The 15,859-nt window shown below is 30.7% G+C and overlaps 2 protein-coding genes and 1 long non-coding RNA gene across 4 annotated transcripts in view; all 3 read right to left on the bottom strand.

Moving 5' to 3' along the window:
• LOC111620697 (uncharacterized protein KIAA1109-like) overlaps positions 1 to 7,963 on the bottom strand; it is a 185,047-nt gene extending 177,084 nt beyond the window's left edge. The window contains exons 1-2 of the mRNA XM_023362685.1: positions 7,808 to 7,963; positions 3,309 to 3,550 (exon numbers count right to left, since the gene is read on the bottom strand). Of these exons, the coding sequence (XP_023218453.1) occupies positions 3,309 to 3,550; positions 7,808 to 7,821 (256 nt within the window). The 5' untranslated portion in view covers positions 7,822 to 7,963. The remainder of the gene's footprint in view (positions 1 to 3,308; positions 3,551 to 7,807) is intronic.
• A 4,174-nt stretch (positions 7,964 to 12,137) lies between these two features.
• Positions 12,138 to 12,689, bottom strand: LOC111620696 (probable splicing factor, arginine/serine-rich 7). Its single transcript, XM_023362684.1, has one exon. It carries the CDS (start codon positions 12,687 to 12,689, stop codon positions 12,138 to 12,140), a length of 552 nt encoding a protein of 183 aa, XP_023218452.1.
• Positions 12,690 to 12,693: 4 nt separating this feature from the next.
• LOC111620703 lies at positions 12,694 to 15,258 on the bottom strand. Of its 2 annotated transcripts, XR_002755953.1 has the most exons (4): positions 15,067 to 15,256; positions 14,066 to 14,535; positions 13,331 to 13,942; positions 12,694 to 13,077 (listed from the first exon to the last, which is right to left on the bottom strand). It is a non-coding gene; the product is annotated as an uncharacterized LOC111620703 (long non-coding RNA). The 2 variants fall into 2 exon arrangements; XR_002755952.1 differs by having other exon boundaries at positions 12,694 to 13,942; positions 15,067 to 15,258.
• Positions 15,259 to 15,859: the final 601 nt, after the last annotated feature.

Genomic DNA, 15,859 nt, shown 5'->3' with positions numbered 1-15,859 from the left:
ATTTTATTTATAATTAATATTATATTTTAAAATTTCGATGTAAATAATAATATTTCTATTATAATTTTTTAATGTTAATATAGTTTTTATTCTTTTATTTTTACTCTTCCAGTTTGGAGGACACTATAGGATATTTTTTAAGCCTTGGTCAATTATTCCTGGCTTACAATGACGTGGCCAACGCTATTTGTAAGGAATGAGGCTTGACATATCCGGACTAAATCACCCTTAAAAAATTTCGTGGTAATCCGAACTAGATTTGAACTTGAATTCCTGAACCGATTGCCTTGCATTTTAAGTCTTAGCCATCCGACGACACCGAGGTCGGATTTTAACAACCTGTGCCGATTAAGTGGCATTTGGGGAACAACCCCTGTGCCCTCGGCTTAACTCACACATGCAAAAAATAATTTTCTTAAACCTTTATTACGTATTCTATAATGTGATATTTTTACGTCCTCTTTGCCAAGTTTTAACTTACGAGGTATTTAGTCTAAAGGTCAGCAGTTCTGCTTTTATATATTGAGAGACAGAGATCACTCATGAAATTATTTAATTCTGCTTGAATCGTCTTTGTTCCGAACTGCCGTTCTCGAATATATATTCAGATACTGTACAGATAAGTTAGTCTCCATGATGACACTAACTCCATAATCCATTTCGTCATGAGTTTTCATTTCAATTATCGGGTAGATTTGGTACCTTCATAATAATAAAGCCCTGTTTTTGGAGCTTAAATTTTTATCAATAAGTGTAAATAAAAATATAAATCGACTCAGACGTCGCTCTCCATTTCTCACGTCGTCTTTTCAACCTCATTATGAAATAGATCCGTTCGAAATAAATGAAAATTGACTCCGGCTCCATTGTTCATAATACTGTATACTGGATGCCATGCCTCAAAGCAAACAACATTTAATTTGCAATTACGAGTATAAATCTTCTAAAGAAATTTTTTAAATAATAAATTCAAGATTATAATAAAAACTGAGATTTAAAGGTGAAAATTTAATTTAAATATTACAGAATAAATTCTACGAAAAGTTTCAAACAGTTAATTACTGTATATTAACGGAAATTCATTTGACATTTAAAAATTATTTTACTATGGATGAAATGACAATTTATAACAGAATAATAAAATATAAAGGAAAAATAAGATATTGACCATTGGAAGCATATTTTTCCGTCGCATTGAATACATCAATAGAATAAAAGAAACAGAAATTTTGCTTCTCTTTAAATTTCATGATTTGGAATTTCCGGTACTATACANAAATATGAATTAAAAATTAATTTTGAAAATATATTCTTATAAATTATTACTGAATTTTCAAAAAAGACGACTACATAAAAGTTTCACGCACTCTTAAAACTTGTAGAGCCGGCACTGCCTGTATGTATTTTATTTTGTAATATCTTGTATTAATCTATTATATTAATTTATTGTGTTGCACTAACTTCAGCTTCATGTAATACTTAACCTCCTTGTAACAAACTAAGGTTCAAACAACAAAGAATTGATATTTATGTTTTATCTAACTGAATAAATAACTGAAGAATAAATATAGCATATTTATTCAAATCTTTTTGTATTTACTTCATCCTCAGATATTTAACTAACTGAAGAATGAACAGTTGGAGGAATTTAAAGTTAAACAAGCAATTATTTATTGTGAAATCATCATAATGCTGGGCTGTAATTTAAAATATATGCTCTCCACCCCAAATTAGTGTCTTGCCCTATACATCATCCTTTTCCTGTTAGCAATACAGTAATGCCAGTAATCTATCTAACTCCTTTCAGAAGAAAGTTTTTGAATTGACGTAACATGACTTCCAGTTTGTATCAGAAGTTTATATATAGTTAATCAGGGCCTCCTGCCCCTGATCTTTCCATATCTGGTCTCAGCTTTCATCTATATAACTCCATTTTGAAGATTAAGGAAGGACAGACAACAATTTAGAGGTCTACAATTTTTTCAAATTGCAGCCCAAAAATCATATCTCATATTGGAATGAACAAAAATAAATAAAACAGAAAAGATCTTGCAGCCATTTCTCCAATGGCTCAAAAATGTCTTATTTTATTTTTGTTCCTCCAAAAATGATGTAACAAGTGTATTTTAGAAGTTTATCATTTTACTTTGAATTATATTGATTTATTCATTCCAGGTCAAATGTTTATCCAAAAACATCTTAGTATATTTAATTTATATTTTGTTTTTTGTTCTAGAAAAAGCATTTAGTCAAATTATAAATATTTATTTTTTCATAATCCAAAATTAATTTTTTATCAATTTTCACTTCTTCCATAATTTACATTATAAAGAAAGTCATCAAGAAGTATACAAAATTTTTATTCTGTCTAAATTAAAATAGTGATAAATTTATTTGAATGATTTAAATTACCAAACAATCATTTTAATTAATCATTCAAATCTATAAAACTCTTTCTTTCAGCTAAATTCTAGCAGTTTTTTAAATGCTTAACATCAAAATGATGATGTAATCACTACATTTTTCACATTAAGCACAAAATGTGAAAATCTCCAAACTATATTCAATATACCACTATTAATGAAATTTTTACTTAAATTCAAATGAAATTTAAAATAATTTATTAATTTTACATTTAATGTATAAAATTATTAAAAGACTGAAGTATTTTTATTTAAATAAGCTTATTTAAAAACGAAAATTGTTATAAATTGTTCACTATAAGAATAAATCAAGACACATATCTAAATAATTTGTTTAATTAGACTGGTTTTTACAGTACACTATGAAAAATTGCACAATTGTCTAGTGCAGTATTTCCCAATGAGGCAAAATTGAACTATTGTTGACCAAAATAATTTTTAGTAGATAATTTTAATTTTAGACTAAGAAATTTTTGTAACTTTTTTGTAATTTTTTTTATTTTGGGGGATTTTAAGTCGATGNTTATTGTTTCTTCCAATTTTGTGAATAATTTTATATTTTATTTTTATCCTGGCTATTTTATTTATTAAAAAATAAATGTAATATAAATAAAATTATAAATTATATGAACCATTTAATATTATCCTAAATATTAAATAATAAGCTAAAATAAATTATGTTAAATTAAAATTTAAAAAAAATGACAATCTAAACAAAACTGAAAATTTAAGCAAATTTTATTATAATTAATACATTTTTTGAACTATACATATCTATAAACTAATTAAAACTTCTTAATTAAATATCAAAATTAAAAAAAATTAAATTAAAAAACATTTTAATGATAAACAATTTAATTAAAAGTTTTTATTAATATAACTTACCTAATTTAATATATCCTCTCTTTACAAAACGATTTACTATTTTAGTAACTATATAACCAATTATCCTTGAATTATAATATGTTATATATATCACCCAGCTCATCGCAAGAAATAGTGCACAGAGAAGCCATGCGAAGTTAGAATCTAGAGAAATATTTTCTAAAGTAGTTGTAGTTGTATTTCGATTTATAAAAGAAATTCTGTTAGAAGTAAATCCAGAATTGGAACTAGAAGATTCAAGCCTGTAAGATATATAATTCACAATAAATAAAAAGAACAGATTTCTTTATATTCTTGAAAAATTTTAATACTTATAAATCAAAAAACTTTTATGAACTTTTTAAAAATTTCAAATCAAACTGTTTTATCAAAAGTTTAAATTTACAACATTTCATCTATCTTTAATAGTTCTGTGTTCTGGAATTCATCTTGACAAATAAACATTCAGAATTATAACATTTAATTTACTAAATACTAACAAACACAGGATAGCACATAAAAATGCTTTACATTTAAAAAAAATCATATTTCTTTTAATTTTAAACTTACCGTAAATGCAGTATCTTTTACAAAAAATAAACAAACACAACAAAGGTTTATTAATGCTGTAAGATATACACAAAATTATTATTAAAATCATGATAGATACGTAATGTTTCTATACAAATCAATAAACCGTCTTAGACATTTCTCCCTCAGTTGGTCAACATAATATATTGACATGTGTATTCATTCTACCTTGGTGAACATATTCTCTTCTCAAATCATTATTTTAGCAACACAATAATGCTGTTTTTTCCCAAACTTATCACAACTTCTATATGTTATAATTCTCTTTTTTTTTTTTTTTTATTCTTTTTAAGAACCTTTAAGAAAATGCATTTTGGTCTCATATCCCTCTTAAGTTGTTATACAGTTGTTACACATTAAAATATGCATTAATCAGATTATATACCAAAATACTGACAATAATCCTTATGCAATTGCTGATTATTTTTGTAAATAATCATAGCAATTGCATAAGGATTATTGCCAGTATTTTGGTAAATAATCAGATGAATACATAAATAACATATATATCCTATTCTAACAAATTAAAATTTCAAATTTATTATTTTTATTAAATATATATTATACTAGCATATGTTATTTTTTTGCTCAGGCAAAAAATAACAATAGCAAAGATTAAAATTATTAATTTATAGCCGATTTTTCATTATAATAGAGAAATAACCTACTTGATGATAACCTTACTTGAATAAACTGATAAATTTTAAATTCTAAAATCTAAAATAACTTGTTTGGAACATTATATTTCAATTCAATATTTCAAAGTTTTGAATTTGGAACGAATTCAAATATTTGTTTGAATTAGTTTATTTTGGACTTATTGTTTTGGGGTTACCTGAAAGGTGAAAATGATTAAAATATTTATTAATTGCTGAAATGTATACTATAGATACCACTATTTATTTTCTTTCTTTATTATTTACATTTTATACTGACTAAAATTAACTCTCTTTCCCTCTTTCCCTCTTCCCTCATGGGAATGGAATTTCCAAAAATCCCTTCTTAATATGCATTCTAATAGTGTATCCTATTAAAACGCAGTCAAAAACGCAAAAATCGCATCTAAAATAGTACAGTAGAAGCCAAATTCTTCAGGATAATCCTTAACCCTCTCCCTCTCCCCCACAAGGGAAATTTTGAAAAATCCCTTCTTAGTGTACATTCTCACGATGTAACCTAACTGTGTACCAAATTTCAACTTTCAACTCCTAACCATTTGTGCTCTGCACTTATTATTATTAACCCATCTCAATTATATATACAGTGTAACCCCGGATAACAACCAAATCAGTTAACAAACTTTTATTTTGCAAAAATTTTGTCTCAGATAATGGACGAAATTCAGATAACGAACTTAACAGTTTTTTTGTGTCAAATTTGTAAGCTTGCTGACTTTTAGGGGGAAATCAGTTAATTGTGTGTTGGTGATGGTCTAGGGCAGAGGTGGCGAACCTGTGGCATGTTGAAGAAATCATCCAGCACGTAACATATTATACGTGGTTTATCATCTTTTTCAATCAGGTTCTTTACATTTTACTCTAATTACAGCATATTATTTTATTTATTTAAATATAGTTTTTTAAAACTCTTTTTGTCCTGTAGGCACTAAGATGGCTTTTTTATTTAGCAAACTCCAAATGGAACAGTCAGATGGTGAAGAATGGATCATCACCTAAAAATTTTCTGGAGTTTTGATCTCGGGTCCACAAGAGTGATAAGCTACCACTTTGACCGCTCAGCCATTCTGCCAAATTTAAACATAGTTACTACAAGTCTAAAACTTATGCATGCATAATCATTTTTAAAGAAAAGTATGCTTAATATGCTTACTATGTGGCATGCAGACTCAAAAAGGTTCGCCATCCCTGGTCTAGGGTCCATTCGTACATTGGTGGTGGCAGAGGAAACAAAGATGACAAGTATTTTACAGTGAAAATTGTTTATTAGAACAGGAAGATGCTTACATATTTGAGGTAATTGGAAATGGTTTATTTATAGTATTTTTTCCCAGGAGCGGCGTATCGCTGGTCCTACGATAGTGCAAGTTGACCCAGAGCAGATAAGATGGATTCGCTCAGTCACAGAAGCGATGGTAGGTGATGGAGCTGTGGTGACTGGAGTGGTCTGCGAGACACAACACAACTTAGCGAGCACGACTTCAGGCTTAATCCAGGTGAAGATGACACAGATTAATCGTCGTAGAATTTTTAGGAGAACTGTGTTTTGACCTGAGATTCGGGGTTTTTATAGTATTTCTTCCTTGAATCTCACCTTTTGATTGGTCCTATGTCCCATTCCTCGCTTCCCGATTGTTTTCTTCTTTGTCTCCAGGTGAAAACCGAAACCAGATCAGGTCACGAGAGAAGTCCGTTCCAAGGCGTCTATTTGACACCCGTTCGTCAAGTCTGATCAGAGATTGTTGATAAACCTATAAGCCTTGTGCTCATAATTTAGCCCATTGTTTCTGCTATCTGTCATTTTGAAACTTTAATGATCATATGTGATGTTTTTATACCCATCAAATCTTTCCCCTTTTCCGAAAATTTAACCTAGATCGACTGTTTATGAGCATGTTTCCTATATTTTCATCAAAGAAAACCCATTTTACAAATAAAATTACAAAAGTGCCAGCTGCTAGAATGAATAAATTGTATTTGTATTACTTTCTATGGGAAAAATTGTTTCGGTTAACAAACAATTCGGTTAACAAACGAAGTTGCGGAACGGATTAAGTTCGTTAACTAAGGTTCCACTGTATATAGATAATTGATGCCATTGGATAGTATATTCTTTTCTGTTATATTACTACCTAACTACAATCAAACAACATTGTTTTTTCAAAACTGTAAGCGTACAGCATTTCAAAGTAAAACAATAAAACAGTTCCAAAAATAAAGTGAAACAGTTATTCATAAATTTTTTGTTATTATTATTTTTATAATATATTGCTGTAATATAGGGTAAAGTATTGTTATTTTACACTGTTGAAAAATAAAGTGCCCATCAGTGCTTGAATGGATAAAACCACTGAACACTGGAAGTTGGTTATGGGTTTATGTTTCACCAACTGGTTGGTGCCATATAGAGTTTTCCTGATTTTCTTGACACATTTAACACCTAAATAGATTGTTTCCAATAGAAAGTCCTACTGGAAGGTATCCACCTAAGCAGATCATCCACAAAATGAGAATTGTAATTGTTTGATTTGTTGGGATAAGACAACACAACATTTAGGAAATCTAAGAAGGAAAATGTCTCCCGATAAAATTTTCAATAGAAAACTGGCCCCTATTTTCATGTTGGACAAGTGAAGAAACCCAGAAAAGTTCCATGGCTGATCTACTGTCGGACACAAACCTACAACCAACTACCAATATTCAGTGGTTTTAAGTTTATTCACTCAGCCACAGGTTAAAACTGTAAAAACTATCTAAAATAAATAGTATACAACGGGAATCGTTTCTACTCAGAAGAAACACAGTAAAGTATTAATATTTTTTTTATAATATAATTTTAAAATTTCTCGTATTTGTTCTGTTCCATAGAAACTATGCCCAGGGTGGTTTGAGCTCACTTATAAACCCTTATATATCATTTAATCGCGCTTTCAGTAGTTATGCCACCGCTGATAATTTGTAAATCTTACTAAACTTTTAATCAGTTTTAAAAATGAACATCTTCCAATTTTGAAATATAAAAGTAAACTTTTTCCCAAATTTAAAAACATATTATTTAAATTATAATAATTGTGAATTTATTAAAAGCACAAAATCGATTCAAAAAATAACGTAATTCAAATGAGATTACAAAATTTAATTCAAAATAAAGTTCGAACTTGAGTCACTCGTCCTTCCTTGCAGATGATAAAAATAGAAAGTCGAATAACTCAAAACTTCAATTATATAAATCGAGTTAAATAACACACTTACGTAGATGACTCCATTTTTGTTGAGTTTTTAATCACACATAACACTAACTTTCCTCATTTCCAATATAGATCGAATATCCTTATACTTTATCTTAAGATATCCACATTGAAGTAAGTTTGTTTACTTCTGAATTCAATAAACAGCTCCACCTGCTTAATGATAACTTGCTATTACGTTATTAATTATAAAATTAATGTTTTAAATTTTAAAGTAAAATAAACATTTTATTTATAATTAATATTATATTTTAAAATTTCGATGTAAATAATAATATTTCTATTATAATTTTTTAATGTTAATATAGTTTTTATTCTTTTATTTTTACTCTTCCAGTTTGGAGGACACTATAGGATATTTTTTAAGCCTTGGTCAATTATTCCTGGCTTACAATGACGTGGCCAACGCTATTTGTAAGGAATGAGGCTTGACATATCCGGACTAAATCACCCTTAAAAAATTTCGTGGTAATCCGAACTAGATTTGAACTTGAATTCCTGAACCGATTGCCTTGCATTTTAAGTCTTAGCCATCCGACGACACCGAGGTCGGATTTTAACAACCTGTGCCGATTAAGTGGCATTTGGGGAACAACCCCTGTGCCCTCGGCTTAACTCACACATGCAAAAAATAATTTTCTTAAACCTTTATTACGTATTCTATAATGTGATATTTTTACGTCCTCTTTGCCAAGTTTTAACTTACGAGGTATTTAGTCTAAAGGTCAGCAGTTCTGCTTTTATATATTGAGAGACAGAGATCACTCATGAAATTATTTAATTCTGCTTGAATCGTCTTTGTTCCGAACTGCCGTTCTCGAATATATATTCAGATACTGTACAGAGAAGTTAGTCTCCATGACGACACTAACCCCATAATCCATTTCGTCATGAGTTTTCATTTCAATTATCGGGTAGATTTGGTACCTTCATAATAATAAAGCCCTGTTTTTGGAGCTTAAATTTTTATCAATAAGTGTAAATAAAAATATAAATCGACTCAGACGTCGCTCTCCATTTCTCACGTCGTCTTTTCAACCTCATTATGAAATAGATCCGTTCGAAATAAATGAAAATTGACTCCGGCTCCATTGTTCATAATACTGTATACTGGATGCCATGCCTCAAAGCAAACAACATTTAATTTGCAATTACGAGTATAAATCTTCTAAAGAAATTTTTTAAATAATAAATTCAAGATTATAATAAAAACTGAGATTTAAAGGTGAAAATTTAATTTAAATATTACAGAATAAATTCTACGAAAAGTTTCAAACAGTTAATTACTGTATATTAACGGAAATTCATTTGACATTTAAAAATTATTTTACTATGGATGAAATGACAATTTATAACAGAATAATAAAATATAAAGGAAAAATAAGATATTGACCATTGGAAGCATATTTTTCCGTCGCATTGAATACATCAATAGAATAAAAGAAACAGAAATTTTGCTTCTCTTTAAATTTCATGATTTGGAATTTCCGGTACTATACAGTACGTATAATACTTAATAACTGTGAATAAAAATTCTTCTAAAATTTTAATTCTTTTAAAAATAGTAAGAACATAGAGGTAAACTCTATTTCCTTAGTATTTTACATTTCTGTGTATATATTGTTTTGTGTATTATTCCTTTTTATTCTATTATTAATTTAATGTTACCTAGATTTATATTAAAGCTAGGAAATAGAATGACGTTATTCGAAAAAATATTCTTTAAAACCGTCGTCCTTGACCAGTGTTCTACGAACCTTTCTCGAGTGTTCCACGAAAAAAATATTTTAAAGTTTTTATTATAAATTTATTCTAATGTACTAGAACGTGTTTTTATATTCGTAGACAATTCCACGTTCCTATTTTATTCAATGCATTAAAGTTTATTAGTTTATTGCTTCATTGTTTCCTGAAAATAGTAAACCTGGAATTGTTTATGAAGTTTTGAATATATTGATGATAATGCTTCGTACATGAATGGTATTTTGCAGCCTCATAAACGTTCAGAATAACTGGATTAAATAAACAAAATATATATATATATATATATCCATTAAAATTTAATATGAAAAACTACATTCTGTAATTTAATATCAACGTAATATATGCTGTACACTATATATATATATATTAACGAATATGACGAATATCTTAGTTTATCGCAAGTTGAATCCTCCGATCCATTGATAAGAATATACAGATGTAAGCTTCTACATTACATTAATCTATATGAGTTATATAGAGACTCGTGTAAGGTTGCAGCCGAAGTTTTCATCTCTAAAACGTTCACGCTAGTACCAGTCAGACGTGAAAGTCAAGATGTATGTCTGAACAATGAAAACACAAAAAATTATCAATAGCAAAGAACCAAATTTGTACTACAATTCGTAAAGAACAAATTGGTCGTTTTTTTTAAATCTTAATTACTTTTATTATTAATTTAAAAATTCGCAAAATTAACAAATCCAGATCAAGCGTAGCATCGCGTTTCTCAGCTTCATGAAGAATTAAAAAAAGCAACAACTAACAGCTAATACATAGAAAAATCTCATTATTTGCAGTTTTTATTTTTTATTTTCTAAATCTTAATATTTAAACAATTAGCAAAAGTATTGATACTATTTTTAACAGAGAAATCCTGATTAAGGTGCTTATATTTAGTAGATAAACATTTATAATAAATTTACACATTAAAGACAAATGTTTCGTTTAGGAAATACTTATGTATTTGTTACTTGCACAAGATGTCAGAAGAAATCCGTTTCCTGTTGTTACCTGGAAATGTTAGTTTCTTAAATGTAAAACTCTGAAACAGCACTAAAAACTTCAAAAATTAATGCTGTCGGGTGTTCTTGGTTTGTGGAAAATTCTATTTCCAGAATTATCATAAAATTTTCTCACTTAAGCCACAAAACCACGTCAAGGTGACACCCACTTTGTGGTGGTTTTTTTTTGTATCCAGAAACCAACCCTACTTGCTAGACAGCGTAGCAAGTAGAGAGAAAAACTGGATCGCGCGCGAAGTTCTTATAGGTAAAACGACCAATAATGACTTTTGTCCTTCTCTTTCCTCGTCCTCTACCCATCCAATCCAAAAAAATACACCGTCGATCTCGTGATTTATATTAAGCATTTTAAATCTTATAGTGTAAGCAAAAATTGGAAAACTTAAGCTATTAATTCTTTTTATAATATGGGATTATCACTCTAAACCTCTCCATACTTTCCGTTAATTGCATTCGACCCAAGTTTAGGCTAATTGATTTCACGTCATTGTATTTTGCGAATTTTATATTTGTTCCTTAGGGGATCGACGATTTGTTAACGATCCATTTTCGATTCAGGTGACGATTTTCCTAAACCGCAGTTGGAAATTCCCACTAATATCAATCGGCACAAATGGAATAGGAACAATTGGATTTACTATGAAAGTGTTTTTCTAGATTTACGGTCCGACAACAGCTCTTTTGCTGTTCACGAGCAGCTGTTGGAGAGTTCTGTTAAAGCTTTACCTTAGAGCCAGGAATCAAACCGACAAACCTATGTCTTCTGATTGATTCTTACCCATTTTGAATTTTAGTTAATTCTGCTATTAGCACTATTGTATATGAGCTGGAAATTTGTCTCATCGTCAATTCACTCCAATGGCCAAGTATGGTGGCCAAGAACTGGGGTCTCAACCACGATGCACTTGATCCCATCTACAATGTTGTCTTTATATCAATCACCACATACGTTTCGACCATCTGTAGGTATGCCAGCCAACAGTCTCGCCACATGCAACGGCTACAAAGTGCCTCGAAGAAAGGCATTTCTGCTTCTGGCTCAATCATATTCAACAGCCTTAACTGTGTCCTTACATGTCCTTACTGCCAATCAATTGTTATGTAGAATATGATGGATCTCGCTATCTTGTTGCCAAAGAAAATGACATCGCTGTCTCCTCCATTAACTTCCCTGCCCGCTTCATGAAACTAAAATTTGCTTCAATAAGCTTCCTCGTCCTACCTAAGGTATAGATTGCAGTCTTGAAACGATGCCACGCATGAAATAGAAACATATACCGATGGTTCGAAGAAATTCACCGGAAGTGGTTCTGCATTTGTGACTTATCTCAATGAAATGAAGATTCACTACAAGCCTAGCACTTTACTTCCTAATTGCTCGCAATCCATTAAGCCATTCAGTAGTGCGAGGTAACACACTAAAAAAGGAAGTGGTAATCTTCTCTGATAGATCGTCAGCCGTTTTGACTTTTCAGAATAAGAACAGCTTAAACCCCCTCATTAGGAACATCCTATACACCTATATCTCCAGCACCAATCATTATTCCCTCAACTGGCTGAGAGAACACTGTGGCAATCGGGGAAATAAGAAAGCAAATGTACTTGTTCGGGCTGTGGCAGGTCATGCAGATTAGTCCTACAGATTACAATCATTCGGAATTCGGAATGGGATTTTCTACTGCGCTCGCCACTTCTGGAACGTCTATCCCTTCTGGAATGTTCGTAGGAGCGTGGCGAACGTGATCGAGAACGACGTCCACGGGAACGAGATCTGTAGCGACGATCTCTTGATCGACTTCTTGATCTGATATGCGGATTCGAGTTCTCCTTTGGAGTGATCTTTTCTTCCGGATGTTTTCTCTGCTTAGAACTTCTTTGAGTTTTTCTATTTTCATTTTCTTCCGCTGATTTTATATTATTTCTTCGTCTGTCTCTAGAACGAGATCTTCGAAATCTCTCAGGAGTACGTCGATCCCGACTGTGTGATCTACGAAAACGATCCCTGCTGCGGGATCGACTCCTCCTCCTGCCACGGTCGGGACTGCTGGAAGTGCTGCGAGATCTAGATCTAGATCTCCTCCGTCGAGAATCTCTTGCCATGGACGTTGATCCCCTTAAAAACACTCAAATAATTACAATTTAATAGTTAAATATCTAAAATGACAAGAAATTTGAATTTTTTCTTTGAAAAATTAAAGACGTTACTATCAAGTCTTATCCCTTATGGCTGCCATTTTTAATTCAGCACAGAGACATCTAGAATTCTGCCAGTCATATCAAACAACCGCTCTGGAGGGAAAAGGTCCCACAAATTCAATTAAAAGGAAAGATCATGTTTCGGATTATCAACCGTATGTGACAACCTAATGGCCCGTCATTTCATTTCCAATATTTTTTAATAATAACAAACTTCTAGTTAATACTCAAAATTATTTTCGGAAATATCACCAACTCTTATAATTGATTTCCTCTCAGCTCCTAGGCTAATCTGAAATTTTAGGAAATGGAGAGGATGGACGTCAAGAGAAAAAGATACCTCTTCAATTTGTAAAATTTATTTCGCAAAGTTTTCAAAAATCTATAAGTATCGATACTATGATAAGCTATAAGAATATACTATCTCTATAGAAGATCGGATGACGGAAATTATGAAAAAATTTAACTACACCAGCACAAACTGAACTATCTCCCAAGTACTATCTGAAAAAATTCTAACTGGGTATAGAAAGCTCAGAACTTACCTGTTTCATTTGTTCTATTCTATTGCACACATTATAACAAACGTAATCGAAACGGAGGAAAACTGATCTTCTCTGCTTACGTATCTAATGAACAGTGTCTTGTACTCGATGCTTTCATCTTTACGTTACTGGCATAAAAGTGCTAAGAAAAGATATCTCCTGAATGGGAGCTAGGTTCCATACAACACAATTCTTCACTTTCATCTGCTGAATTTTGTTTGACGTGAGGAATATTCGCCGCCATGAATAACTTATTTAAATTCATAGCGTCCATTTGCTCCAAGGGAGAACGCAGTCATGCTATCAACTACCAGCCCATCAAAACTTTTACAATAATCCTGAACCATTACTCCATTCATATTGAGGACGTTAACTACTGTTGGTTACCTTTCTCAGGAAATAAATGGCATTTACCAAGCCCTAATACATCACCTTACCTGAAATCTGAAGACAGCAACCCATCCAAGTATATAACTGGATTATATTGTTTTAAGTTTTCACTCTTAGAATTTTTCTAGCCAATAAAAGACAAAACGTCAAAATATTGCCACTGATTTAAAATGATTTGCATTTGCTCTCCAAGTCGAAATTGTTGTCCACGTTTTTACTTATCTATTAAAAATAGAATATTACAATTTCCTGGATAAAACATTGCAAAAATACCTCAAGTTGTCTTTACTTAGTAATAAATACACACACACACACACACATACATAATACTTTATTTTAATATACCAATTGGGAAATCTCGGGATTGGATCTACTCTTTGAAGCTGGTCCTCTAGTGAATAGACGGACTGTCTCGCGAGAAGTATTTTTTCTCCTTCCAAATTCTCTTCACTTTTCACGAATTCCCTTCTAATGTTATCTTATTCTCAATTTTTGCCCCTTCAAGCCATGCCTTTGAATAAAGCCAGTTTCTTCTGTATATTTTTCTCTTTGGAAGAATAATTATCGTTAGAATCCGATAGGTCCTCAATACTTTTAACACTTACCTTGTCGGACACTCCAACTGCAGTTCGAATTTAGAAATAGAACTGTAATTGGAGCGTCTGACGAAAGCTCTGTTGCATCAGAATCAAGAATAAATCTTAGAAATTTTACATTCTTCTTCTGGAATCAAGGAATCGTGGACGATCGTTTTTCTTCATTGATGTGATATAGCTAATTGATATGTAGAGTCGGAAACCACGATGTTTGCGAATCTACATAAAATGATGTCGTTTTGATCGGAAATTATAGCAGATATTCGTTTTCTATTTTAGAATTTATATAATTCTCCAATACCGATTGAAATAATTCGCGAACAGATCTACATTTTCTTGAAATTAAAATTTTATCTTTACAAAGATTAATTGTCCGCAAACAATCACAAGAACAATAATAGTTTATTGTTACGGAAGAAAATATTTTTCCATTATTTCGATTTTAATACTAAGATATAAAAGGAATATGTTAAAGTATGAACGTTTAATGCAATTAAACACGGTTTCTTTAAAATGGATTTCGGATAAAAACTTAAATTTATAATTTATAAAAAGAAATATATACATGTTATATAGTGTAAATGTTAAGTGTAGCATTAACACATTAATATATTTTAAAATGTAAATGAGCTAAACCGAACTTGGTGAATGTTGCATACTTCGGCATTTGTATACATTTAATCTTTGTGAATGCATTTTATTGAACAAAAATCTATAATTGCGTTATTAAATAGATTGAAAATTACTTACGAAATGTTAAAATCCTCTGAAAATATCTTCTTTCTGTCTTTTAATCGAATTTCTCGGCTCTGGCAAATTCACGTTATTGTCGAATGTAATCAATTGTCGGAGTGAATTGTTACGAGGGTTTTGTTGAAGAAACTAATTTTTGCTAATTAATTTCAGCGATTAAAATATTTTAGCATTATTTAAATTTTGTGAAGTTTTACTTTTCTGTCGCAACACTATTATTAAATATCAGGGCTGTGGAGTCGGAGTCGTCAAAAATTCCCCCCCCCCCGACTCCGACTCTTTATTTTTACTTTCCCAACTTGTTATGTATATATATAAAAGTATTTGAATCGTGTCACATTTGACCCTCCGAGTTTTTTGAAAAAAATATACGTTTGGAGATCTCTCGAACCCAAAAAATGTCAAATAATGGGAAAAATTCGCGTCTAATTTGTTTAAGTTCTTTATTCCGTTCTGAATTATTAAACAATATTTCAGAATGAATAAAGTTTAAGAAACAAAATTTGGCACAGTAGCATCTGTATAAAGGGCATTAAATTAATGCTATTAAAATTTGGTTCTTAAGGATTACCCTGAAGAACTCCGTTTCTACTGTACTATTTTAGATACGGTTTTTTGCGCTTTTGCGAAAAATCGAACATACTTTTAGACCAATCTGAAAATTCTTTAATTAGTCTCGGAAGAGGGGGACCTACTTCTTGCACCCAGTAAAAAACGGGTAAGATCGGTTATAATCTAATAATCTTGATTATTACCTTAATTAATCGCCTCGGTCATCCGGCTATTTAGA

Source organism: Centruroides sculpturatus, unplaced genomic scaffold (assembly GCF_000671375.1).
Source record: "Centruroides sculpturatus isolate CEXI.00-Female unplaced genomic scaffold, Cexi_2.0 scaffold243, whole genome shotgun sequence".
Lineage (NCBI taxonomy): Eukaryota > Metazoa > Arthropoda > Arachnida > Scorpiones > Buthidae > Centruroides > Centruroides sculpturatus.
The sequence above is the reverse complement of the archived record's forward strand: the minus strand, read 5'-3'. Positions and strand labels throughout refer to the sequence as shown.